This window comes from Ahaetulla prasina, chromosome 17 (assembly GCF_028640845.1).
Source record: "Ahaetulla prasina isolate Xishuangbanna chromosome 17, ASM2864084v1, whole genome shotgun sequence".
Taxonomy (NCBI): domain Eukaryota; kingdom Metazoa; phylum Chordata; class Lepidosauria; order Squamata; family Colubridae; genus Ahaetulla; species Ahaetulla prasina.
The window spans coordinates 4840062-4867497 of NC_080555.1; the positions used below are offsets into that span (position 1 = coordinate 4840062).

The window sequence follows — 27436 nt, forward strand, 5'->3', positions numbered from 1 at the left end:
AAGCTCTTATTTCACTGGTACCCAGTACGATGCCTTGATGTTTTGACGTACTCCAGCCTTTTATGGTCAAGGACCCGACATAGAAGAGGCTCCAATGATTCTGTGGTCTAGGAAGGCTTGAATAAAACTGTCTGCCATCCTTCATCTGCTGTTTTTAAAGTTAAGGTTGGCTTGGCATGGTTGGGTACCTAGCTGGCGCCTTCACTGGGGCCCTCTGAAGTTTCCTGCTTCTTTTCGACTTCTTGGCCTGGACAGTGTCATACAATTACGTCGGTAGTGACTCTCACCTCCGCAATTGTAATAAATAGCCGCCAGTCTGCGTGACTTTTTCTGCAGGAAGAGTAAACGACCTTATCACATTTCCTACCAGGCGTAGGACGCCTTTTGTTGTCCGCAATGTGATCATTTGACTCTAGAAAGAGTGTGGAGAACAGCAACCAAAATGAATAAGGGACTGGAGGCTAAAACATATGATGAACGGTTTGCAAGAACTGAGCACGGCTAGTCTAGTGAAAAGGACGAGGAGAGACATGAGAGCAGTCTTCCAATATTTGAGGAGGGGGCCATGGGAGGGAGTTTCATCACTGGAAGCTTTCAAGAAGAGACTGGACTGCCATCTGTTAGATTTGGTATGGGAGTTTCCTGCTTGGGCGAGGGGTTGGACTAGATGACCTCCAAGGTCCCTTCCAACACTCTTCTTCCTACCACCTTGAGACACGAGTGTCTCCAGGGTGGCAATGTGTGCATCAACATCTACAACTGCCCCAACATCTAGAGATGACAAATACATTGAGGTATCGGCAGCTCTTCTGCCATCCTCTATGGCAGGGGGTCTCCAACGTTGACAACTTGTGGACTTCAATTCCCAGAATTCCTAAGCCAGCATGTCTGGCTGAGGAATCCTGGGCGTTGAAGTCCACAAGCCACAAGCCAAGCGTCCGAGTGAAGACACCTGCTCTATATCAGGGGTCTCCAACCTTGGTCCCTTTAAGACTTGTGGACTTCAACTCCCAGAGTTCCTCAGCCAGCTTTGCTGGCTGAGGGACTCTGGGAGTTGAAGTCCACAAGTCTTAAAGGGACCAAGGTTGGAGACTCCTGCTCTATATGGCTTCCCTTTAACCGTTTTAATGAGTTACGGGTACTGCAAGGAGACCTTTATTTATTTATTTATTTATTTATTTAGTCGCAACAATATATGTAGGTATCATACAAAAAAGATTATATAGTATATAAACACATATGAGTAAATATAAGGAGGTATAAGCATATATATATATACATATATATATATATATATATATATATATATATATATATATATATATATATATATATATATATATTTATATATATATATATATATATATATATATATATATATATATATATATATGTTTTCTGAGGTTTTCACGGGTGTTTGTATATACATTGTATATACATATATATATATATATGTAGGTACTCAGAAAACAAATATATATATATGGCGACGTTTCGACGAAGTCTCATTCATCATCTTCAGGCTTCAGCTTCGTACTTCTGGGAGCAATGTGTGATTGCAGCTGTATATATGTTCTCTTTTAATACACTAATTGGGCCGTTTTGTAAGCCGCCTTGCAAAACCTGCTTCGGGATCTTTACATAGAATTGGAAAATATTGCAAAATATATGAACGGGTATTATAATGAGATGGGTTTTGGTTTTTCTTTTTTTTTTTAATTGGCGTGTGGGGGGGGCGTGTTCAATGGGAACCCGAGGAGGCCGGAAGTTGTTGCTCGGGGGACCCTGGATGGCAACGGACACCGAAGGAGTAGGAAAACAGACGGACCGGAAGTGGTTTCCTGGACGAGCAGGAGGGCGAGGGGGAAGAAAGCACGGACCCCAGGTAAGATGGAAGGGCTTTGACGAGCTGAGGAGCAAGCCCGGTACTTCTTCCTTCGCCCTTGTCGGCGGCAAAAGGAACCGGTGAGTTTAGGCCTTGGCTCCGTTGCCATGGTAGCGGTGTTACACCCTCTCCCCGCCGTCTTTCCCCGCGGCCGCTGTCGGGAAGTGGAACGGGCGGGGGGGGGGCGAAGCAACTGCGCCTGCGCAGATGGAGGAAGGCCAACGTAGCTGCCTTCCCCAACCTGGCGCCCTCCTTGCTATTCTGACCTATCATTCCCGCCTCCCCTTCTCAACCAGGCGGTAGAGGATGATGGGTTCTGTGCCAGTGCATGGACAGGTGGACAGGTTGGGAGACAAAGCCGCTTTGCCCCTCTCTAGGAGGCTGAAGAGTGGATGATGGGTGTTGTAGTACAGCATACCTGACTCTTGGAAGCAAGAGGTGGGCGTGGGGGATGATGGGCGTTGTAGTCTCTCCCTAGCAGGTGCAGGAGCTACCTCAAAGTGTACAATAGGAGGAGATGGTTGGGAGAGATGAAGGAAAGCGGGGCTGGGGATGATGGGAGTTATAGTAGGCCTTAGTGGAACCCCCTGTAATAGCAGGTTAGATGGGAGAGTAATTAAGCGGAGGAAAAAATGGAAAATTCAGTTTTTAAATTTCTTAAAAGGAAGCAGAAGGGTGGGGTAGGGTGCTTTTTTTGGCTGGAAATTTATTTTTATTTTATATTTCATATTTCTTAACCATCTCCCTCAAAGAAGGGCTGCGGATGGTATAAAATAAACATAGCCGAGAATTTTTTTTAAAAAATCTATAAAATTAACTTTAAAACAAAAAATTAAATTGGAGGTTCAAATTTTCAGTAATGACGATATGAATATCGTAAGCCGCTCGGAATTACTCTGTGGTTGAAATGGGAGGCCAATAAATTTAATAAATGTAAAATAAAAGTAAATAAACATCAAAAGGAAGAGGAAAAAAAATCTTATGGCCATTTAACTGAATTGTTTGGAGACATCTTAGCCAATCTCGCCAGGGGTAAATGCCACCTATGAAACATTTTATAAATATTTTTTTAGAAAGCGGCCGACAACATCATTTTATAATTTGTTCCCCATATTTTTTCCCAATACTCCAATTCTATGTTATATCCAAAATTTTTCATCCAAATTATCATTGTTTCCTTCACCGTTTCCTCTTCCATTTTAAATTTGAGGAGACAGTTATATGTTTTGGTAACTTTCTTATCATCTGTTCCAGTTAATGTTTTATCTATGTCATGTTGTCCATTTTGAAAGCCAGACAGTTCTAAATCTTTTTTTATATTTTGTTTGGATCTGTAAATAAGGCCACCGGTCTGTTTTAATTCCTTCTTAACATTTCGCCTTGCTTTTCTCTCCTTAGGCTGTGCCATGAAGGTGAAACTGAAAAATGTTTTTGTCATCTACTTCCTGGTGTCCGTGATTGGCCTCATGTACGCACTGATGCAATTGGGTGAGTGCCAGAGTTGGGTGTCAAGGATGTGTCACTCCTTGCCAAGAGAATAGAAAAAAGTCTGGGCTTGCACAGGTAGTCCTCGACTTATGACCACAATTGAGCCCAAAATTCCCGTTGCCGAGCAAGATGGTTCTTAAGTGACTTTTGCTCCTTTTACGAACCTGCTTTTCACCCTTGTTAAGTTAGTCGCTGCGGTCACTAAGTTAGTCACACGGTTGTTAAGTGACTCGGGCTTTGACTTTGCTTGTTGGAAGCTGGCTGGGAAGGACGCAGGTAGCGAATGCTGCAGCCGTCATAAGGGCCTCTGGTGGCTCTACAGACTAATGCAGTCTTTTATTAATAGCAGCTGCTTGCAATTACTGCAGGTTCAAGTCCCACCAGGCTCAAGGTTGACTCAGCCTTCCATCCTTTATAAGGTAGGTAAAATGAGGACCCAGATTGTTGGGGGCAATAAGTTGACTTTGTATATAATATACAAATGGATGGAGACTATTGCTTGACATAGTGTAAGCCGCCCATAGTCTTCGGAGAAGGGCGGGATATAAATGCAAATAAAAAAAAAAGTTGCCAAGTGACCGAATTTTGCTCGTGGGACCGTTACGATGATCTGACGGTCGTAAGTGCGACAATCGATCATAAGTCACTTGTTCCAGTGGCATCGTAACTTCGGATGGTCACTAAACGAATGGTTGTAAGTCCAGAGCTGCTTTGAAACAAGATGGAATTTAATAGAATAGAATAGAATAGAATTTTATTGGCCAAGTGTGTTTGGACACACAAGGAATTTGTCTTGGTGCAGATGCTCTCAGTGTACATAAAAGAAAAGATACCTTCATCAAGGTACAACATTTACAACACAATTGATGATCAATATATCAATGTAAATCATAAGGATAATAATAACCTTGTGGTGAAACGGGCAGCAAATAAATTGGATGGATAAATATTTCAATGAGAATAGAGCTGGAAGGGACCTTGGAGGTCTTCTAATCCTACCCCCTGCTCAAGCAGGAGACCCTATGCCGTTTCAGACAGGTGACTGTCCAGTCTTTTCTTTAAAACCTCCAGTGATGAAGCACCTACAGCTTCAACCACTGGTTAATTGTCCTCACTGTTAGGCAGTTTCTCCTTAATTCCAGTTTGCTTCTCTCCTTGATTCGTTTCTATCCATTGTTTCTTAAGTTGCCTTTTGTTGGTTTGGAGAATAATTTGACCTGCCCCACCCCCCGCCTCTTTCTGGCAGCCCCTCAAATTCTGGAAGACAGCTATCCTGTCACCCTTAATTCTTCTTTTCTCCAGACTGGCCATCCCCAATTCCTGCAACCGTTCTTCACATATTTTGTCTCCAGGCCCTTTTATCAACTTAATTGCTATTATAAACCTTAGTTTATCTTCAGTTGCTATAATAAATAATCAAAAAGAAAGGATTGCCTGTGTAGACTTGGAAAATGCACTTTCATCAGAGATGAAGGAACGGCTTCACAGCGCAGAATTCCTTTGTCCGTCTGCAGGACAGCCCTGTGATTGCAGCCAGCACCTGAAGGCCGCTAGCGACCTCATCCATGCCAAGGAGAAGCGACTGTCCCAGTTGCAAAGAGAAGTGAAGCGGCTGCAGGGCCTGGAAAAAGTGCCAGAGCCTGTCGAAGAAACGCCAGTCATCTATGTCGTCACGCCCACCTATGCCAGGTAGGTGAACCGAAAATCCGAGAGCGTGACGCTGAACCTTATTTGAGAAATCAGATGTTTTGTTGTGACCCAGGCCCAAGTAGGTAGTAAGAAACTCAGTCCATGGAAAAACAAACTTTATTCGAACAGCTGGGAATGACTTCTTTCCCAGCGTCGTTCAACTCAAAGTAAAACAAACGCCTCCCAACACAAATTCCTCAGTTATCTCGCAAACCTTGGTCCAATTAGGCAAACTGCCAAAAGCCCTTCCTGGCAAATGACCAGAAGCCACAAAAACGAAGACGTACACGAAGAAGAAGACGCAGCTACAATGTTGTTTTCCAGTAAAGCTCAAATGCCATTGCTGGTCTTTTAAGCTTTATGGGAGGGGCCAATCATCTCTTGGCCCTACTCCTGAGTTGTCCTCTCTGCTTGAGCTGCTCTTGCCTTCTGACAGCTCTTCTCATGCATGCATTAGGAACAGGCTCCTCCTGTTCCTCTGCCTCACTACTATCAGTCTCTGGAGGCTCTGGAGTCTCACTCCCTGATGGCCCTGGCCTCACCTCTGCCTCATCGCTGTCTGACTCCATTGCCAGCTCCGTAGGCTGCTGACGGACCACAACATGTTTCTCTTCAACTGTTTGGCCCTCTGTCCCCATTTTTTCTGGGCTCGAGTGATATTTCTGCCCGTATTGTGGAATCTTCTCCCTCCAGAGGTAAGGTTGGCCTCATCCCTCCTGAGCTTCCCAACATAGATAGATGGATGATAGATGACGGACAGATAGTGATAAATAAATCATAGACAGGTAGGTACGGTAGACAGATTGACAGACAGACATGATAGCTGGATAGATGATGGACAGATAGATAAATGATAGATAGATAGATAGGAGATGGATAGATAGGAGATAGGTAGAAGATAGAAAGGTAGATAGATATGGATAGATAGGAGATAGATAGAAGATAGAAAGGTAGATAGACAGACAGATGGACAGACGGACGGACCGAGGAAGGAAGGAAGAAAAAGACAGGGAGGGAAGCAAGGAAGAAAAACAGGAAGGAGGAAGGAAAAATGGTTTCTATTCCTCATTCTAAACAAAAGACCAGTGCTTGAGGGAGGGAGGGAGGGAGGGAGGAAGGAAAGAGGGAGGGATTGAGGGAGGAGACAGGAAAAATGGCAGGGGAGAAACAGAGAGAAAGAAAAAGAAAAGAAAACAAGCCTTAGTTCTTTGAGGCTATCATCTCTTAATACAACCGCTCGATCCTTCTTCCTTCCCCGGTTGACAGGCTGGTTCAGAAAGCCGAGCTGGTCCGTCTCTCCCAGACGTTGATGCACGTTAGAAACCTGCACTGGATCGTGGTCGAGGACTCGCCGAGCAAGACCCAGCTGGTCTCCGAGCTGCTGGTCCAGAGTAAGCTGCCTTTTACCCACCTCCACGCCGAGACCCCCAAGGAGCACAAACGGAAGGAGACGGATCCCAACTGGCTGAAGCCACGCGGGGTGGAGCAGCGGAATTTAGCCCTGCAGTGGTTGCGCGAGCATCGTAAGCTCCCCGATGCGGGCGTGGTGTATTTTGCGGATGATGACAACACTTACAGCCTTCGCCTCTTCGATGAGGTCAGTGGAGATCAGGCAGGAGAAACCCGGTAGCTGCTCTAAAAATGAATCGTTGCTCTTCTTTTTTTATATTCATATCAGTATTTTTATGTATTAAAACCATATGCCGCTCATCTCGCTAACTAGACTAGCATCTTACGGGAGAGCCATACAGGCAATCCTTCACTTATGGCCACAGTTGAGTTGCTAAGCGAGTCAGTTATTCACCGAATTTAGCCCAATTTTACAACTGTTATAGTTCTTACGGGCATTACTGCATTGGTTGTTAAGCAACCAGTTTGATTTTCCCCACTGATTTAGCTCTATCTATCTATCCATCCATCCATCCATCCATCCATCCATCCATCCATCCATCCACCCGCCCACCTATCTCATCTATCTATCTATCTATCTATCTATCTATCTATCTATCTATCTATCTATCTATCTATCTATCTATCTATCTCTATCTCTATCATCTATTTATCATTTATCATCTATCATTTATCTATATCTATTTATCTATCTATCTCTATCATCTATCATTTATCATCTATCATTTATTTATCATCTATCTATCTCTATCTCCATCTATCTCTATCATCTATCTATCATTTATCTATCTATCTATCTCTATCTCTACCATCTCTATCATTTATCATTTATCATCTATCATTTATCTATCATCTATCTATCTCTATCATCTATCTATCTATCTCTATCATCTATCTATCATCTATCTATTTGTCTTCTCTATCCTTCTCATATATCTCTGTCTATCTGTCTAGCTATCTGTCTGTCTATATATCTATATCTTCTCTATCATTCTCATCTATCTCTCTATCATCTTCTCTATCTATCTATCTATCTATCTATCTATCTATCTATCTATCTTTCCTCTCTAGCATTCTATATCTATCTTCTCTATCATTCTCATATCTATCTATCTATCTATCTATCTATCTATCTATCTATCTATCTATCTATCTATCTATCTATCTTCTCTATCATTCTCATAGAATAGAATTTTTTTATTGGCCAAGTGTGATTGGACACACACAGAATTTGTCTTTGGTGCATAGGCTCACAGTGTACATAAACGAAAAGATACGTTCATCAAGAATCACAAGGTGCAACACTTAATGATAGTCATAGGGTACAAATAAGGAATCAGGAAACAATATCAATATAAATCGTAAGGATACAAGCAACAAGGTTATAATCATACAGTCATAAGTGAACAGAGATGGATGGTGGGAACGATGAGAAGATTAACAGTACTGCAGAGTACTATTAGTAAATAGTTTGACAGTGTTCAGGGAATATTTGTTTAGCGGAGCGATGGCGTTCATTCTCATCTATGTCTGTCTGTCTAACTGTCAATCTATCTTCCATTAAAACAGTAAATAAATAAGACAATCCTTACTTAAATCATTATATAATAATTATTTAAAAAAATAAATAAGCAATCGTACCAGCAACAAAGTTGCAGTCGTGCAGTCATAAGTGGAAGGAGATGGGTGATGGGAACGATGAGAACATTAACAGTAGTGCAGACTTAGTAAATAGTTTGACAGTGTTGTGGGAATTATTTGTTTAGCGGAGTGATGGTGTTCATTCTCACCTATATCTGTCTATATGTCTACCTTCCATTAAAACAGTAAATGAATAAGACAATCTTTAATTAAAACATTATATAGTAATTATTTTTTAAAAAGAAGTAAAAGCAAAGCTAAACCAGGAAAAGAGAATAAGAGATGCAGGGAAACTCTGGTTGAAGGAAGGAAGGAAGGAAGGAAGGAAGGGGGCGGAGGTCGCTGGGCGGAAGTTCTGCTGATTGTCTCCCCTTCTTTCCCGAAACAGATCCGTTCCACCCAGCGCGTCTCGGTCTGGCCCGTAGGCCTGGTGGGGGGCCTCCGTTTCGAGCGGCCCCTGGTGGAAAACGGCAAAGTGGTGGGTTTCTACACGGCGTGGAAGCCCAACCGGCCTTTCCCCATCGACATGGCGGGCTTCGCCGTGGCCCTGTCGCTTCTGCTGGCCAATCCAGAGGCTCGCTTCGACTTGCTGGCCGAGCGCGGCTACTTGGAGAGCAGCCTCTTGCAGTCGCTGGTCTCGATGGAAGAGCTGGAGCCGAAGGCAGACAACTGCACCAAGGTTAGGATGAGAGGGCGGCCTTCTTCCCAGGCCTTCTGTCGAGCAGAGTCCATGGGGGGAAGCCCCGATTCGCTTAACGACTCTGCAATTCTCCAGACGGCTGCAGGGCCTCGCTGTAGAACTGTGGCCGGAAAGGTCATAAAATCAGGTGTGACTTGCCAAACCGCCTGCGGGAGAAGGAGATTTGTAGCGCAGGGTTATGGCTCTCTGAGCTGGATGGATGGCTGGCTTACAGACGTTTCGTGACCTAGCTAGGTTACCTTATCAGGGCTAGGAAGGAGTGCAGTTTGTGGCATGGAGGAGAAGGAGGAGAGGAGAGGGAGGAGGGGAGGTAAAGAGGAAGGAAAAGGGGAGGTGGAGGACAACTGTGGAGGCCTTGATGCTCCCTGAGCCTTCCTTGGAGACATTTCATGACCCAGCTAGGTAATCGCATCAGTGCTAGAAGAGAGAGAGAGAGGGATTTGCTCAATGTTTATATTCTAGTACAGGGGTCTCTGATCTTGTCAACTTTAAGCCTGGAGGACTTCAACTCCCAGAACCCCCCAGTCAGCAAAGCTGGCTGGGAAATTCTGGTAGTTGAAGTCCGCCAGTCTTAAAGTTGCCAAGGTTGGAGACCCCTGTTCTAGCTCAAAGAGCACCAAGCGCTGCCTTGCATATCAACGGACGTTCTGCCCCCCCCCGCCCACTCCCCCCCAGTCGTGGTTATAAGTTGAGGACTTAACCTATACAGATGGATCATCAGGCAGCGAGGAAGCCCAAACCCTACTCTTGTGTTTCAGGTCCTTGTCTGGCACACTCGAACGGAGAAGCCGAAGATGAAACAGGAGGAGCTTTTACAGAAGCAGGGCCTGGGTTCCGATCTCAGCATCGAGGTGTGAGAGACCAGCTCCTGTCCAGGTACCGCAACGGTGAGCAGGGGCATCTCTGCTGGGCCAGAGAGCCTACCCCAGCGGAATGTATAGAGAAAACACGTTATTTTAATTTATGAAGGATGAACCCTGTCCTCCCCCACTAAGCTCTCTACATGTGCCTGGGGCCGGTGGCCAAAGACGGTGCCTTCCAGGAAGAAATCTCTATGATCCAATATTTAAATAAATATGGACTGTGGGGGGTGTGTGAAAATCGAAGCCCCTGTACAGGGGAGGGGCTGGTTCCTGTCCCGCTTGCTGTGTGTGCGCGTGTGCGTTTGTCTTAGTGTTGTTCTTAAGGCTGCTCTGATAATATGCATGGGAATCTTTCAAACCCGCCCCCTCCCGAGTTTCATATATCCCTCCTCCCCCCCAAAGACTCTTGCAACAAATCTCTAACATATCAAGATAGGCTTCGATGGACTTATTCTTGGGTCTCTCTACAATCGGCGATGGAGAAAAGGCAATTTTTGTCCATTGAAAAGTCTTGGCCAGTCTTTCTTTAAAGCCGGAATTGTGGCAAATGTAAGACTTCTGGGCTACAACTCCCAGAATTTCCCAGCCAGCATGGTGAACAGAGTAATTCTGAGGGTTGACGCCCCCCCACCCCCAGTCTTAAAAGTTACCACCTTTGGAGACCCTTGCTTTAAAACTGTGTTTCTTAATCTTGGCGGTGTGAAAATGTCTCGACGGTAACTCCCAGTATTCCCCCAGCCAGCATACTTTGAGATGACTGGACTATAATTCCCAGAATTCCCCCAGCCAGCAACTTGCTCATATTTGTAGCTCATGATGGCTAGGGAATTCTGGGAGTTGAAGTCCACCATTCTTCAAGGGGCCAAGTTTGGACACCCCTGCCTTAAAGCATGCTGGCTGGGGAATTCTGGGAGTTGTAGTCAAGAAGTCCGCCCAGTGTTATATTGCCAAGGTTGAAAAAACAACTGCTTTAAAGCATACTCTATAACGGTTTAATTTCGGACATGGGGATGGGCGAATTTAACCTAAGTTGGTCGTTAAACAAACCAGGGTTTAATCCCGATGTGTTAAAAAAAAACACAAAAAATCTTGCCAAATTTTGCACCTCCTGCATTTTTTCGCCTGCATTTTGGGGGGCATTATTCTGCTTTCCAGAACCTGGCATCTTTGACTTCTGCCGTGTTTGCTTTGGGGCGGTGAGCAAGTAGATTAACTGAAGATCTTCGCACAATCGCCAATTTGAGGTTTGCCTCAAATCTTCGCTGCGTCCAAACTCGGATTTTATTTCTCGGATGCGCCTGGAGTTACCGAGCGACTTGTGAGGTCTTTACCACTCGGAAAACGAATGTGGGAATGGATATCTTTGACTCGGGGAGGTTTTTAAATTGACTGTGTGGGGCTCAGTTTGCTTGATTGACACCAGAAGAGACCTAAATTTATCCAAGGACAACAAAGCTGAAAACTCAGCCTGGTGCTGGCACGGCCTTCTTCAGATAATAATGGCATTTGCTCATCACGTTACTTACCACGCCCAGGTTTTGCATCCTTTGACGCTGAGCTAAGGACTTCCCGCACAGAGGTGTGTGTGTGTGTCTTTGCAACACACTCCAGCCTCGCCCAAAATTTTCTGAACACAAAAGAGCTGCTTTGTGGAGGGATATTTCAGCGGCCGGATTCATTTTCCCCCTATCGCCGAAGGAACGGATACAGTACAGGTAGTTTTTCGACTTAGCAACCTTTCGTTGTAGCGACCGTTCAAAGTGGCAGGACTGAAAAAGGTGACTTAACGACGGCTTTTCACACTGACGGCCATTGCAGCATCCCCTCCCCCCTCCCCCTGTGGTTATGTAATCAAAATTCAGACGCTCGGGCAAGTGGCTCGTATTTATGACGGTCGCAGTGTACCCTGGGTCACGCGATCCGCTTCTGCGGCCATCTGATAATGGGGAAGTCAGATTCACTTAAGAACCGTGTGACTAATATAAGGACCGCAGTGATTCGCTTAATGACAAGGTTCTAAAAGAGAGGTAAAACCGCTGCCTCGCTTAGCAACAGAAATTTGGGGGGGTCAGTTGTGGTCGTAAGTTGAGGTACCCTCCGCACTGGCCATCATGTATCCCCTTAAGCCTCAGTCAACTTCCTTAGCCTGGTGCTAAACCACAATTCGTAACACTGGAATGGCTGAGTTAATGCGTGTCCTCAACAATCCGCCCTTAATGTGGAGTGCAAAAAAGGATCGTGGTTTTTAAACCGCAATTCATGGCTTAGCATAAGGGCCAGGAAGACCTCAGGAGTATTGGCTCGAGTGGGAAAATAAAGCATACATTCAATAAATTACGTCGAAAGGTTTTGGTTGCTGTCGATTTATTTCCAAGGGTGGTTTACTCAAACGTCGCGTGGACGTTGGAAGCCAGAATATTTCGGAGGATGGGACCGTACGCTAAGCCAGGGTGAGTTTGGCTTAGCAGCAGGGTTCGGACTGGATCGCTCGAGCTGGTAGCGATGGTGGCAGGTGATTCAGAGAACCGGTAGTAAAAATCCCTGCCCAGCTGAGCCGCGTGATCATCAGAGGTTGTTTTTTTTTTACTTTTAAAAGCATTTTTTTCTTTGGCTGAAAAAATGCTTTTAAAAGTTAAAAAAAAAAGCCTCTGATGATCGCGCGGCTTAGCTGGTATCGTCAGAGGCTTTGAAAAGCATTTTTTCTAAAAGCATTTTTTCATCAGAGGCTTTGAAAAGCATTTTAAAAGGCTCCTCTGACGATCCCAGCTCAGTTGCCTGATCGTCAGAGGCTATTTTTTTTCTTTTAAAGGCAAAAAAATAATGCTTTGAAAAGAAAAGAAAAGCCTCAGGCAACTCAGCTGGGATCGTCAGAGGAGCCTTTTAAAAGCATTTTTTTTATAACCTCTTCGGCCCAAAGTAGAAAAAATGCTTTTAAAAGTTAAAAAAAAGTTGGCCACGCCTACCCAGTCACATTGCCCCACGCCCACAGAACCGGTAGTAACAAATTTTACGTTTCGCCCTTGCTTAGCAGGTTGTGTGAATGTGGTTCCACGTAGTCCTTGATTTATAACAGTTCATTCAGTGACTATTCGAAGTTACAGCGGCAATGGAAAAAGTGACTTCGGAACCTTTTTGAACACCATAGCAGCATTTCCCCCATGGACACGCGATTTACATTCAGGTGTTTGACTGTTGACTCCCATTTACGACGGTCGCCGTATTCTGGCTTCATCCGATCCCCTTTTGCGACCTTCGGACGAGCAAAGTCAGATTCACTTAACAACCGTGTTCCTAGTTTAACGACCGGCCGCGATTCGCCGTCAGCCTTGGCAAGGAAAGTCGTCAAACGGAGCGAAACTCAACGAATTTCTCAGCCGCGTAAACGTCGGGCTCCGTTGCGGTCGTAAGTCGAGGACTAGGTATGAATTCCCGGCCGATGGCGTAAAAGAGGCCAAAATGACAAGCCCAGGTGAGATGTTTTTGAACCCGAGCAGGTCCTCGGAGGCTTCTGCAGCTGGATTCGAACAAAGAGGGATCTGCGTGTGATCAGTGAAGTTGCCAATTCTTGGCCAAAACAGATCGACCAGGAAGTCTTTCTGGGCAAGAGATCAACTTAAAAATTGTTTGAAATTGAAAATTTTGCCTGGCCAGTTCCGCCTGCGTGCTTTACTGCTGTTCCTTGGAAGCAGCTGTTTCCCACACCTGCAAAACCACAATCACGAACCAGGTTGACTAGCCAGGAAACCCAGTTTATCGGGATAATGGCTTCCCCCTCCCCCCCAGATTTCCGCCTTTTAACTTCTCTCTGGAGTATAAGACAATGCTCCCATCCTCCCTGCCAAAAAAAGCCACCAGCGCTGGAGAACAGGCTAGCTAGCAAAAGGCAGGAGATTTTAAAACTCCGCCCTCAGCATTCTAGTCCTCAGCGAGGAAATCAAAGTTCTCCAGATGTGTAAGTAACAGAGGACACTGGGAATAATTATGCTGTAACAACTGGAAGCTGTAGATCTCTTCCCCCTCCCCCAATCCTGGTGTTTCTTCCTACTTAAGAGATTAGGGTACCTATGATTTGTGAGTGCCACAAACCATAGTCGGTTTGTTTTAAGCTTGGATCCTATCAAGCCAGCACTTGTGGTTCTGTGAACTTGACCAAACTTCAGCCAAGTTCTCCAGGAGGACCTCAGGGTGACCCCGCTGTTCTTGTCTGGGAGTAGGTGGTGACTCTTTGTCCCTAAGAAGTTTCCAGTGGGGTTAAGACTTCTGTGGAGCCTGTCGGCTCCAGTGCAGTCTACCGCAATGCATTCGTTTCGTTTCCTGGGAAGTTTTGCCTCCCGCACCAGCCCTCGCTGTCCTTGCCCCCAAAATCATTCCCTTCCCTCGTCTTCCGGCCCACCTCCTTTGTATTTCGTACCACGCCTGTAATTGTTTTTATTACCTTACACAACTTGTTTCTATCGACATATTTTAAAGTGTTTTGATAGCTGTGACATGGATTTCATTATTGACTCTCTGCCAGGCAGAAGTCTTGTTTGGTGAGATGGGTGGCTGTCTGAGTGTGAAAGGCAGGCAGAAAGAGAGAGACCAGGGAGGAAGGAAAGACAAGATGGAAAGGAAGGAAGGAAAGAATAGATGAGAGGGAAGGAAGGAAGAGAAAAGGAAGGAAGGAAAAGGTCAGAAAGACAAGATGAGAAGGAAGGAAAGAAAGAAAGAAGAGAGAGGGAAGGAAGGAAAAGGTCAGGAAGCAAGGAAAGACAAGATGGGAAAAAGAAGGAAGGAAAGAAAGAAAGAATAGAGAGGGAAGGAAGGAAAACAGGAAGGAAGGAAAAGGTCCGGAAGCAAGAAAAGAAGATGGGAAGGAAGGAAAGAAAAGGTCAGGAAGCAAGGAAAGACAAGATGGCAGGGAAGGAAGGAAGGAAAAAAGGGAAGGAAGATCAGGAGGAAAGGAAGGAATAGATGGAAGGAGGCAGAGAACAAGGAGGGAAAGAAAAGATCAGGAAAAATAGATGGGAGGGAAGAAAGGAAGCAGAGGAAAAGTGGAGGAAGGAAGGAAATGGAAAAGATCAGGAGGAAAGGAAGCAGAGAAAAGGAAGGAAAGAAAGAAAAGATGAAGGAAGGAAGGAGAGAAAGGGAGCAAGGAAGGAAGGAGAAATGGAAGGAAGGAAGGAAGGAAAGAAAAGAGGAAAGAAAGAAGGAGAGAAGAAAGAAAGGAGGGAGGAAGGTGAGAAAGGGAAGGAAAGAAGGAAGGAGAGAAAAGGAAAGAACGAAAGAAAAGAGGGAGGGAGGAAGGTGAGAAAGGGAAGAAAAAGGAAGGAGACAAAAGGAAAGAAAGGAGGGAGGAAGGTGAGAAAGGGAAGGAAGGAAGGAAGGAGAAATGGAAGGAAGGAATGAAAGAAAGAAAAGAAGGAAGGGAGGAGAAAGTGAAGAAAGGAAGGAGATAGAAGAAAGAAAAGAGGGAGGGAGGAAGGTGAGAAAGGGAAGGAAAGAAGGAAGGAGACACAAGGAAAGAAAGGAGGAAGGAAGGAAGGAAAGAAGCGGAGGGAGGGAAGGAAGGAAGGCAGGGAGATGCACCCCCAACGCCACCCTCCCAAGAGCGGCGAAGGCTCCGCGATCGCCCCGTCCGTCCCTCCAGCGCTGCCGCCGCTGCTTTGCCGCGGCGTCTTTTTCCTGCCCGCCCGGCCGGGAGGGGAAGAGCCACCCGCCCACTTGGCTTCCTGGGGGAGGCGGCCGCACCGTCCCAGCCGCCCCGACGGGACGGGGCGGGCGCGGCTTTTCCTCCTCCTCCTCCTCCTCCTGGTCTCCGGTCCATCATCCCCTGCCCTCCCGCCGGGCCAGCTGGGAGCTGGGACTCCGGAGCGCAGGGCAAGCCGGACCCGCCGGGCTTGCATAGAGCCCCCCATGGCCGGTGAGAGCTTCGCGGTCCCCTCTATCTATCTATCGATCGATCGATCGATCGATGGGCTCTTGGCTGCTTTTTTGGGGGGTGGGGGAGAGAGACAGACCCTCCCGCAGCATCCCCAAATCAGGCTGGCTGGACCCGGGTCTCCAAAGCGGGGTTCCGCATCCCCGCTTCCCATCCAGACGATCCGGGCTGCATTGGGGAGGAGGGGGAGGTTGGTTTGGATTGGCACGGGATGCCCCCGCCCCCTGATCCACACGTCCTTTGGAGAGACCCTCGGGAAGAGGGAAAAGCGGTGCGTCTCTCTCTCTCTCTTTCTCTCTTTGCAACCCGCGTGTCTTCCGTGGAAAGCAATCCCGCGTCTGGCTGGCAAGGATGGGAAAGGCAAGGGCGCCCGGTTGGGGAAGGAGGAGGGTGGGGAGTAGGGGGAGGTGGGGAGTAGGGGAGGTGGGGAGTAACGCGTTAGTTTTGCAGAAGTTGGAGGGATCAAAGGGGGTGTAAAGAGAGGGAAGGGGGCAGGACATGAAGACTGGCGGGGGGGCGGGGGCGGCAGAGATTGGGGCACCCAGGACCCCGATAGAGAAGTGTGTGGTTTGTTTATCTATCTATCTATCTATCTATCTATCTATCTATCTATCTATCTATCTATCTATCTATCTATCTATCTATCTATCCTCTACTCTATCTATCTATCTATCTATCTATCTATCTATCTATCTATCTATCTATCTACTCTCTCTCTTCTACTATCTCTCTCTCTCTATCCTCTACTATTTAGCTATCTATCTATCCTCTACTCACTCTCTCTTTCTCTCTCTCTCCTCTTCTCTACTATCTCTCTGTCTCTATCCTCTCTCTCTCTCTCTCTCTATCTTCTACTCTCTCTCTCTCTGTCTATTATCTATCTATCTATCTATCTATCTATCTATCTATCTATCTATCTATCTATCTATCTATCCTCTACTCTCTCTCTCTCTCTCCTCTACTATCTATCTATCTATCTATCTATCTACTTATTTACTTACTTACTTATTTATGTTGCAACGTTGTGGGTCACACAACACACCCACGCGCACACAATCCGCAGCCTGGGAGGCTCATGTGGCAGAGCTCAAGCAGGGGTTTTTTTTTTCTTTTTTTTCCTGGGCAGGAAGTAGGGAGGACGGTTGGTGGTGCCACAACCCGAACTTCTGCCAAGTTTGACAGGCACTGGAGACTTCGGGTCATACATCCAGTTGTGTATTTTAACACACTCACACGGGGTGGGGGGGAGGCTTCCCAAAGATGCCTCCTTTCGCAGGTCGGTGTGTACAAAGCAGAGGGGAAAAACAGCCTTTTGCAAGGAAGCCCCCATAAAAAAAACTCCCCCCCTTTTTTTTTGCAGAATTCTCACCCAGATCTAGCTCGTCTCCAAATTCACCCCAAAATCCACAATTTTAGTTTTCTTTTCTTTTCTTTTTTTTAATCTACTGCTTTTCGGGCCCTTCGTGTTGGTTTTAAATCCAGGATCCGTTTTTTTTTTTGCATGTCAACATATTCGTGCTTCTGATAAACTTCCTTCTCTAGCCACATGTTGCAACATCTGGAGGCCGTAGGGCAGACTGTGACTCGGCAGGGACGCAGCGCAGAGTTTTAAAAAAGTACATTTTTTAAAAAGAAAGCTGGACCGACCCCCCGAAAAGCGGGTGAATTTAATCTCCCCCGTGCTCCTTGTTCTTATTTCTTCTTTGAAACTTAAAAAAAAAAAATCATCAAATTGGGTGTGCTGAGCTCAGATTTGGCAGCGGGTTTTGGTTTCCGTTCTCACGGCCGGCCGCCTGTTTCCTTTTGCATCATTAAAAAAATCATTATTAATTGCTTCGCGTCCATCTGTTTCAGGCTTACGGCTCCCCCTTAATTCAGATTAATCGCAGGGGTTATGAAAGGCCTAAGAATCCTATGTGTAGTCCTCGATTTACGACCACAGTGAGCCCAAAAATTCCTCTTGCTGAGCGAGACGGTCGTTGAGTGAGTTTTACGCACAATTTTACGAACTTTCTTGCCCCTGTGGTTGAGGGAAGGAGTGCCGCTGTTGAGATAGTTACGTGGTTGTTAAGTGAATCTATTGACTTCGCTGGTTAGAAGGTCACAAAAGGGGATCACGCGACCCGGGGATACTGCAACCGTCATAAATAGGAGCCAGCCGCCATACGAATTTTGATCACCCGACCACGGGGATGGAATTATAGGCAGTCCCCAGCTTACAACCATTTGTTTAGTGACGATTCGGAGTTACAATGCCACTGGAAAAAAGGAACTTTTTTTAACATTTACGACCATTGTGGCATTCCCCAAGGTCACGTCATCAAAATTCAGACATTGGGGCAACCGACTCATATTTACGACGGTCGCAGTCTGCGGGAGCCTCACCTAAGCTAAACTTTGCTTCAGTAACACTTATGATGGGTTAGCGCTGTGTTGTGTTATGTTATTGTATCTTATGTTATCTTATGTTGTTGTTTTATATTACGTTATGTTTTATGTTATATTTTAGGTTACATTATGTTTTATGTTATATTTTAGGTTATGTTATATTTTATGCTATTTTATGTTATATTTTATGTTATGTTTTACATTATATTTTATGTTATGTTACATTTTATGCTATTTTATGTTTAATGTTACGTTATGTTTTATGTTGTGTTATGTTTTATGTTACATTTTATGTTCTGTTCTATGTTCTGTTCTATTATGTTTTATGTTGTTTTATGTTGTTAAAATATAACCAATAAAACATACCTTAAGTTATGTTTTATGTTATATCTTACATTATGTTCTCCTGTTCTGTTCTGTTACGTTCTGTTCAGTTCAGTTCTGTTCTGTTCTGTTAGCTTCTCCCAGGGGTTGAATCCCGTCTCCATTTAGCCGGTTTGGGGTAGCTGAGATTTTGTTTTGAAAAAGCAGACAGATTGAAAGATGGGATCCTATCAAAACGAAGGACTCAAAACTTGGAAGTTTGCAAAAAAAAAATGGGCAACTTTTGACCGCTAACATTTCCCAGAATCCATTGCGACATCGTGTGGTTTTTTGCTGTAAACAAGTCACCTTCCAAAGGACTTTCTGAAAAGTGGAAATATATTATTATATTAATAACACCGATTAAAAAGTGACAAGAGTTTGCCTGGCTTGGCCTGTTAGCAGAGAGGAAAATCCACTCTGAAATCTCAGTTTGTATCACTGGATCCGGTAGTTAAAATGGCTTCTCTTAGTCCCCTTGTTTGTATAACTGGCCTACCTTTGAGGCTTGTTGTGTTGACCACTGATGGAACTACAGGCAAACCTCGATTTACAATCATTTGTTTAGTGACAATTCGAAGTTACAATACTACTGGGAAAAAAGTGACTTAGGAACTCTTTTCGCAGTTACGACCATTGTGGCATCCCCAAGGTCACGTCATCAAAATTCAGACCCTTGAGCAACCGACTCATATTTATGACAGGTCGCAGGGTGCCGGCGTCCCTTTTGCCACCTTCTGACAATCAAAGTCGGGTTCACTTAACGACCGTGTTACTAATTTTAACATCTCCGGTGATTCACGTTAACAGCTGCGCCAAAAAAAAGAAGAAGAAAAAAAGTCCTAAAATGAGACAAAATTCATTTAATGACTGCCTGGCTTAGCAGTGGAAATTTGGGGCTCATTGTGGTCATAAGTCGAGGACCACCTGAAAACTAGGGAATATCACTAGATATACCTGTTTAGGCCCAATTGGGGAATGTAATCCTGTCCATCTAGAGCCCAGTTTCCAGATAAATTCTAGCATCCAAAAAATGGCTGCTTTTCTTAAAAAAAAAAAGAGAGAGCGAATATTTGGCTGTTTTTCCACTTTTCACAAAACTACAGAGAATGTTGAGCTGTGTAGACATAAACGAGTTTTGTTTTCGTCTCTCTGTGGGGCAATTGGTGCCACGTATTTTGAATTCCTCTCTCTGTCCGCCCCTGTGGTAGAAAATGAGTTTCAAACAGATTAACCGGAAGAGAGGAAAGAAACAGAAAAAAAAAAAAAAGGAAGATTTAAGTTTGATTCTTGGGGCAACGGACGAGAATGTCCTCCTTGGTATTTCGAAGGGCAGATTGTGCAATCTGCAAGAGACTCAGTGCACTGATAACATCGCCATAGGCTTGCAAATAAAATAATTTTACTGCGAAGGAAATTTGCAATATGCAAAGCTAGCCAGAGATATAATTTCCAAAACAAAGCGATAATTCTAATAGTAAGAATAAGAAGAATTTAAAAATGGAAGCTGGAAATAAAAGAAGGAGATTAGAGAAGAGTAGAAAATATGTTAAGATAGAGATGCAAACAATATGATGATTGTTAATATTATGACTGTTCGGATAATGATGCTTCATATTATTATTATATATTGGGAGGTATGTTAAGAGGGAAAAATGAATAGGCTTACTATGTTCAATACTGCAATTGTAAGATCAGAGAATTAATATCAGTGCAATAAATGCTGTTGTAAATTTTGATGGTTATTGCACAGAGAGATTTGTACCCAGATGACACACTGTTTAAGGGAAGATGGAATGTTTATATATATATATATGTGTGTGTGTGTGTGTGTGTGTGTATATGTATATGTATATGTATATATATATATATATATATATTTCTGAGGTTTTCGCGGGTGTTTGAATGTAGGTCTTTGGTTATTGGGGTTTTCTCCCGCATAAAATTGGAAGTGTCTTGGCGATGTTTCGACGAAGTCTCATTCGTCATCTTCAGGCTGGTGTTATCAGCTTTGTGCTTCTATTTGCTCCTAGACAGATAGATAGATAGATAGATAGATAGATAGATAGATAGATAGATAGATAGATAGATAGATAGATAGATAGATAGATAGATAGATAGATAGATAGATAGATAGATAGATAGATAGATAGATAGATAGATAGATAGGTCTTGGCGTTTTGGGTCTTTTCCGTGTAAGGTTGAGAGTATCTTGGCGGCGTTTGACGAAGTCTCATTTGTCATCTTCAGGCTTCAGCTTCGTGCTTCTGGGAGCAATGTGTGATTGCAGCTGTTTCATTGTTTCACATTGCTCCCAGAAGCACGAAACCAAAGACACCAGCCTGAAGATGATGAGTGAGACCTCGTCGAAACGTCGCCAATATACTCTCAACCTTACACGGGAAAAGACCCGAAAATGTCAAGACCTACATACCTCTACACATTTCAAGTTTGCAACAGCATTGAAAAAAACTGAGCTTATGATTTTGTTTACGCTTATGGCCATCGGAGCATCCCCCGGTTCACATGATTAAAATTCGGAGTTGTGTGGCAACTGACTCACAGTTAGGCTCAGGGGCTAAGACGCTGAACTTGTCAATCAAAAGGTCGGCAGTTCAGCGGTTCGAATCCCTAGTGCTGCCGCGTAATGGGGTGAGCTCCCCTTACTTGTCCCAGCAGTTCGAAAGCACTTAAAAAATGCAAGTAGAAAAAATAGGGACACCCTTTGGTGGGAAGGTAACAGCGTTCCGTGCGCCTTTGGCATTGAGTCATGCCGGCCACATGACCACGGAGACGTCTTCGGACAGCCCTGGCTCTTTGGCATCTTGATTTCCCAAAATTTTTTTTAACGTCTTCTCTTGAAACGGGCACAAGAATTAGAGCTGCCTGGGTGGAATATTTTGGCTGTGGCGTTGACCCACATTTCCGTCTTCAAAATTCACCCTGGGATTTGTGGGTGCGAGAATGAAATGCCGCTGTTTTGTCTTCCCGGGGGTAAAAGGAAGTTGTTGACTCATCCACGAGTGAGCGACTGGGAAAAACCCAACCAGACTTGCTTGTGCGAGTCGAGTCGCTGACATCAAAGGGTTTGGCTCCAACTTGGCAACCCTGGGGCCTGTTGAAGAATTTAACTTTGCAATACGCGGAAAAGCTGTCTTTTTCCACGTTCCGTACCAAGGGCCCTAAACAGACAGGGACTGGACAGTGGTCCTGGACTTATGACCACAACTGGAAGCAGAATTCACATTGCAAAGCAAAGGAGGGTGAGACTCCAGTCTAGAAAGAGTGCAGAGAAGATCAACCAAGATGATTAAGGGACTGGAGGCTAAAACATATGAAGAACGGTCGCAGGAACTGGGTAGGTCTAGTTTAATGAAAAGAAGACCTTGTGGGGGCTTCCAATATCTCAGGGGCTGCCCCAAAGAAGAGTGGGGGGGTCAAGCTATTCTCCAAAGCACCTGAAGGCAGGACAAGAAGCAACAAATGGAAACTGATCAAGGAGAGAAGCAACTAAGGAGGAATTTCCTGACAGTTAAAACAATTAACCAGTGGAACTACTTGCCTCCAGAAGTTGTGAATGCTCTAACAGTGGAAATTTTTAAGAAGATGTTGGATAACCATTTGTCTGAAATAGTATAGTGTTTCCTAACTGAGCAGAGGGTTGGACTAGTAGACCTCCAAGGTCCCTTCCAACTATTCTATTCTATTCTATTCTATTCTATTCTATTCTATTCTATTCTATTCTATTCTATTCTATTCTATTCTATTCTATTCTAATCTAATTCTACTCTACTCTACCCTATGCCACGCCACTCTATTTCTATTTCTCTTCTCTTCTCTTCTCTTCTACTTTCTCTTCTTTTCTATTTTTTCTTTTCTACTTCGCTCCATTCCATTCCGTTCCGTTCCATTCCATTCCATTCTATCCTATCCTATTCTATTATTTCTATTCTATTTCTATTCTCTATTCTGTTCTCTTCTCTTCTACTTTCTCTTCTATTTTATTTTCTCTTTTCTACTCTACTCCACTTCGTTCTGTTCTGTTCTGTTCTGTTCTGTTCTGACTTCTAAGCTCCCTTCCATCTCTGTTATTCTAAGTTCTGAGCAGGGGTGAAATCCAGCAGGTTCTGACAGGTTCTGGAGAACCGGTAGTGGAAATTTTGAGCAGTTCAGAAAACCGGCAAATGCCACCTCTGGCTGGCCCCTTCCAACTCTGTTCCTGTTAAATCGCCCCAATAAAAAATGAAAATACCTTTTTTGGGGGGGGTGTAAAAAAAAGAGAAAAGAAATAAGGCTTTAGGCTTCTTATCTTTTCTGATAAAGGACTGCGGGGGTGGGGGGTGGCTTTCATTGTACCTAAAATGCTGTTACTGAAAGGAAAAATTGGGAAATTTAAAAGCAATTTAAAAGCTGGAAGCCGAGAGTTCGACTGGCAAAGAGATTTGGCGCAAGGGAGGAAAAAATAACATCCCATCCTTGGAAATGTAATTCCTGAGCTGATCATCATGTCCAAAAATGTCACCTAACGTGTTTGACGGAAGGGTGGGGTGCGCGGAGGATGCTGGCTTCGTATGGGAACGCTGGAGTTCAAGATGAAGGTGGGGTTAGGGGGAAGGAAAAAAAAAACCCAGGTAACCAGGTATTTATTTTATTTTTATTTATTTATTTATTTTTGTCGCACAGTATATATAAGCATAAGCATGAAACAACTATACAACACATAAGCGTATATATGAGTATGAGTATGTAATAACTATATTAATTGGATATAACAAAAGGAAACAATAGGACAGGAACGGTAGGCACACTTGTGCTCTTATGCACGCCCCTTACAGACCTCTTAGGAATGGGGTGCGGTCAATAGTAGATAGTCTTTGGTTAAAGCTTTGGGGATTTTGGGAAGAGACCACAGAGTCAGGTAGTGTATTCCAAGCATTAACAACTCTGTTACTGAAGTCATATTTTCTGCAATCAAGATTGGAGCGGTTCACATTTAAGCTTAAATCTATTGTGTGCTCGTGTATTGTTGCAATTGAAGCTGAAGTAGTCTTCGACAGGAAGGACATTGTAATAGATGGTTCTTTGAGTTAAACTCAGGTCATGTCAAAGGCGGCGGAGTTCTAAATTTTCTAAAAAAAAATTTCTAAATTTTCTAAACTAAATTTCTAAATAAATAAAGTATTTATCTAACTGGGCGAGAATCCCAGCCTCCGGCTTCTTCCTCCTTGAAACTTAGACAAAACTTAGAAAGGGAAAAAACCCCAAACAAAGCCAGGTTGCCCATCCACACACCTGGTTGTTAAAGGTGAACTAGAGGCGTGTTTTTTGAGTTTCCTGTTTTTTAGGGCAACAAGGCACTGACTGGTGGCTTTAAAGAGCCTCGGGTGAAAGCGAGGGTGTTTTTCAAACTTAGCAGCTTTAAGACGGGGCGAGCTGCAATTCCCAGAATTCCCCAGCCAGGCTCAGGTGAATTTGAGCGCAGAATTTGAACTCGGGTTCAGCCGTCCAAAGGGCTTGATTTGTGGCTGATACCGGCTCTTCAATTCATCTTCCAGTTCAGAGCATCCTATTATCCCTCCCCCTCCCTCCCTTATCTTTTCTTTCTTTCTTTCTCTTTCTCTCTCTCTCTTTCTTGCTGTCTTTTTCTTTCTTTCTCTTTTTCTTGGTCTCTCTCTCTCTCTCTCTCTTTCCTCCCTCCCTCCCTTTCTTTCTCTCTCTCTTTCTTGCTGTCTTTTTTTTCCTTCCTTCCTTCCTTCCTTTTTTTCTTTGTCTCTCTCTTTTCACTCTCCCTCCCTCCCTTTCTTTGTTTATTTCTTTCGTTCTTTCTCTCTCTCTCTTTCCCTCTCTCTTTCTTGCTATCTTTTTCTTTCTTTCTTTACCTCTCTTTTTTCATTATTTCTCTCTCTCTCTTCCTTCCTTCCTTCCTTCCTTTCTCTCTCTTCCTATCTTTTCTTTCTTTTTCTTTCCTTCTGTTTTCATTCTCTCTCTCTTTCCTCCATCCCTTTCTTTCTTTCCTTTCCTCTCTCTCTTTCTCTTGCTGTCTTTTTTCTCTTTCCTTCTCTTTTTTCTCTTTCTCTTTTTCCTCCCTCCCTCATTTTCTTTCTCTCTCTCTTTCTTGCTCTTTCTTTCCTTCTCTTTTTTCTTTATCTCTCTCTCTCTCCTTCCTTCCTTTCTCTCTCTCTCTCTCTTTCTCTCTCTCTTACTATCTTTTCTTTCTTTCTCTTCTTTCTGTTTTCATTGTCTCTCTCTCTCTCTTTCCTCCATCCCTTTCTTTCTTTCCTTTCCTCTCTTTCTCTTTCTCTCTCTCTTTCTCTTGCTGTCTTTTTTCTCTTTCCTCTTTCTCTCTCTCTCTCTCTTTCTTCCCTCCTTCTCTTTCTTTCTTTCTTTCTTTCTTTCTTTCTTGCTCCTTTCTTGCTCTTTCTTTCCTTCTCTTTTTCCTTTGTCTCTCTCTCTCTTTCTCATTCCTTCCTCCTTTCTTTCCTTCTCTCTCTCTTTCTTCCTTCTTCTCATTCTTTCTCTTCTTTTCCTATTCTCTCTCTCTGAAAGAGTTTTGGGTGAAGTGTACATTGTAAGCCGCCCTGAGTCTTCAGAGAAGGGCGGGGTATAAATGTAAACAAAAAAAAAAAAAAAAAAGTGAGAAGGTCACCGAATGAAATGGCTTCTTTTTTTTTGCTTTGCCAGACATCATCGCAAAGAGAGTTTGTGGGCGAAGGAGAAAGAAACAAAGCCGACTCTGTCCGCAGGGCCTTATTTCTCCTAAAAGTGCATTTGGGTGGCTGGGCTGTTTGGCTCAGAGGAAAAAGAGCAAAGATTTCGTCACTTTTTTTTAAAAAAAAAAAACCAACCCCAAAACACTCTTGACTTTTGTTCCATTGCGACATGCTGGGTACGTGACACAGAAGCTCGCTTGACCCTTCGGTCCTGGCCGCCAAGTCTGGCTGACCGATTCGGTTCAAACTGTCAAAGGCTGGGAAGCTTCGGGTCGAGAATATTCCTGCAGGTTTTGGCTCCGATGGCCAGTTGTTGCTTTCCTGGGATTTTCTTTGTCTCCCCTAATGTGTTTTTTTCTTTGCCTAACGTCCAATTCCGTTTCAATTGGCTGACCATTTGAACCCGATGGTGGAATTCAATTTTTTTTACTACCGGTTCTGTGGGCGTGGCTTGGTGGGCGTGGCAGGGGAAGGATACTGCAAAATCCCCATTCCCATCCCACTCCAGGGGAAGGATACTGCAAAATCCCCATTCCCATCCCACTCCAGGGGAAGGATACTGCAAAATCCCCATTCCCACCCCACTCCAGGGGAAGGATACTGCAAAATCCCCATTCCCATCCCACTCCAGGGGAAGGATACTGCAAAATCCCCATTCCCATCCCACTCCAGGGGAAGGATACTGCAAAATCCCCATTCCCATCCCACTCCAGGGGAAGGATACTGCAAAATCCCCCTTCCCATCCCACTCCAAGGGAAGGATACTGCAAAATCCCCCTTCCCACCCCACTCCAGGGGAAGGATACTGCAAAATCCCCCTTCCCACCCCACTCCAGGGGAAGGATACTGCAAAATCCCCATTCCCACCCCACTCCAGAGGAAGGATACTGCAAAATCCTCATTCCCATCCCACTCCAAGGGAAGGATACTGCAAAATCCCCATTCCCATCCCACTCCAGGAGAATACCTGTTACGGAAAAAAAATATTTCCTGCCAAGACATCAGCGGCCGATGGACAGCCGAGCAATCATACCTAAGTTATTGGTCACAGGATGGACTTTCTGTTATTTACATGCGGCCAGAGTAGTCCTGCCTATTCCTTTTCCTCTTCTTCTTCCTCTGCTCCACAGATGGTGGCATTTAAGGACAGGCCTGGAAATCTGAACCTTTCTGCCCACTGGGTTAATTAGAGACATAGCACTGCAGCTTTGGCAAAAATATTTGGAATATATATATATATATATATATATATATATATATATATATATATATATATATATATTTAAAGCGAAGTAAATAAGGATCAGATGGGAGGATTGTCGAGCTGCCTAAAATTCCCCAAAATTAGGGTGGGATGCCAAATTGGCTAAAAATGTGGATCCCGAAACCCAGAAAAGGCATTTTTCAGGTTTATTTGGTTTTGACTTAGGGAAAAACTCCAACACTTGCGGTCTGTTTAGTCCTTCTCTCTGGAAAATTATGGAGTTCTTTTATAAATGTTGGATGGTGCCCTCGGCGTAGGCATCCATTTATTATTCACATTAGGATTGTGACTTTATTGTTCAGACTCCTTGCATTTTATTCAGGTTGGCCCGTTTTGGCTAAACCTGGAGAGATTCAAAAAGGGGGGAAAAAAATCAGATGGAAGAGGAGAATTCTGGGAGTTGAAGCCCACAAGTTTTAGAATTTCTGGCTGAGGGATTCTGGGGAGACCACGAGTCTTAAAGTTGGAGGCTGGGGAATTCTGGGAGTTGAAGTCTATAAGTCTTAAGGTTTCTGGCTGAGGGATTCCGGGATTTGAAGTCAAATTTGGAGACCCTTTGCCTAGACCACCGAGGGGGGCTATCATTAGTTGTGCTCAAAAATATTACTAGGGCGATTACGATGGTCTTCCTTTCTTCTCCATCCTAGGGGAGGACCTCTTGAACTGCAACAGGGCCTTCTCTCACCCAGACTGGCTGGTCGACATCGATTCCCGCCTTCGGAGCCAGGAGGAAGAGCTAACCCTGGTGAAATCGGCCTTAGCCGATGCCCTACGGAGACTCAACGCCTATGACCAGCAGATACCGTGGCTTAGACAGCACCTGTTGGACGGTGAGATGTTGTTAGAGCAGAGATCTCCAAACTTGGCCACTTTTAAAACTTGTGGACTTCAACTTCTGGAATTCTTCAGCCAGTTGGGAGTTGAAATCCACAAGTCTTAAAATTGCAGGCTTGGGAATTCTGGGAGTTGAATATTGTCAGGGTAACGATGATTTAGAGCTGACCAGCCGCTGTAAGGCTGTGGACCACAATGAGTCAGCAGGGTTATTGCTGTTTTAAGACTGAGGGTGAGTCGGCAGGGTTATTGCCGCTTTAAGATGAGGATGAGTCGGCAGC

General features: G+C 44.4%; 2 protein-coding genes across 8 annotated transcripts in view; both read left to right on the plus strand.

The window, feature by feature from the left end:
- The first annotated feature begins 1775 nt into the window (after nucleotides 1–1775).
- B3GAT3 (beta-1,3-glucuronyltransferase 3) lies at nucleotides 1776–27096 on the plus strand. Of its 4 annotated transcripts, none has more exons than XM_058159942.1 (7): nucleotides 1776–1885; nucleotides 3284–3373; nucleotides 4888–5062; nucleotides 6329–6659; nucleotides 8502–8792; nucleotides 9572–9700; nucleotides 26969–27096. In XM_058159942.1, the coding sequence occupies exons 2-6, from the start codon at nucleotides 3292–3294 to the stop codon at nucleotides 9668–9670; spliced, it is 978 nt and encodes a 325-aa protein (XP_058015925.1). In that variant the 5' UTR covers nucleotides 1776–1885; nucleotides 3284–3291; the 3' UTR covers nucleotides 9671–9700; nucleotides 26969–27096. The 4 variants fall into 4 exon arrangements, with proteins under 4 accessions (XP_058015925.1, XP_058015923.1, XP_058015922.1 ...); XM_058159940.1 differs by having other exon boundaries at nucleotides 1811–1965; XM_058159939.1 differs by lacking the exon at nucleotides 1776–1885 and adding an exon at nucleotides 2050–2229.
- Nucleotides 15189–27436, plus strand: part of EML3 (EMAP like 3) — a 35545-nt gene continuing 23297 nt past the window's right edge. Inside the window, exons 1-2 of one of the 4 annotated variants that reach the window (XM_058159933.1) lie at nucleotides 15189–15578; nucleotides 26969–27151. In XM_058159933.1, the coding sequence (XP_058015916.1) occupies nucleotides 15239–15578; nucleotides 26969–27151 (523 nt within the window). In that variant the 5' untranslated portion in view covers nucleotides 15189–15238. Of the gene's footprint in view, nucleotides 15579–21560; nucleotides 21706–25211; nucleotides 25234–26968; nucleotides 27152–27436 lie in introns of those variants that run through there. The other 3 variants (XM_058159932.1, XM_058159934.1, XM_058159935.1) reach the window with 3 other exon arrangements.

Coding starts and splice junctions, on each gene's coding strand:
- B3GAT3 (XM_058159939.1), top strand. Junction 5,063..6,328: donor GTCACGCCCACCTATGCCAG/GTAGGTGAACCG, acceptor CCCGGTTGACAG/GCTGGTTCAGAAAGCCGAGC. Junction 8,793..9,571: donor AGGCAGACAACTGCACCAAG/GTTAGGATGAGA, acceptor CTTGTGTTTCAG/GTCCTTGTCTGGCACACTCG.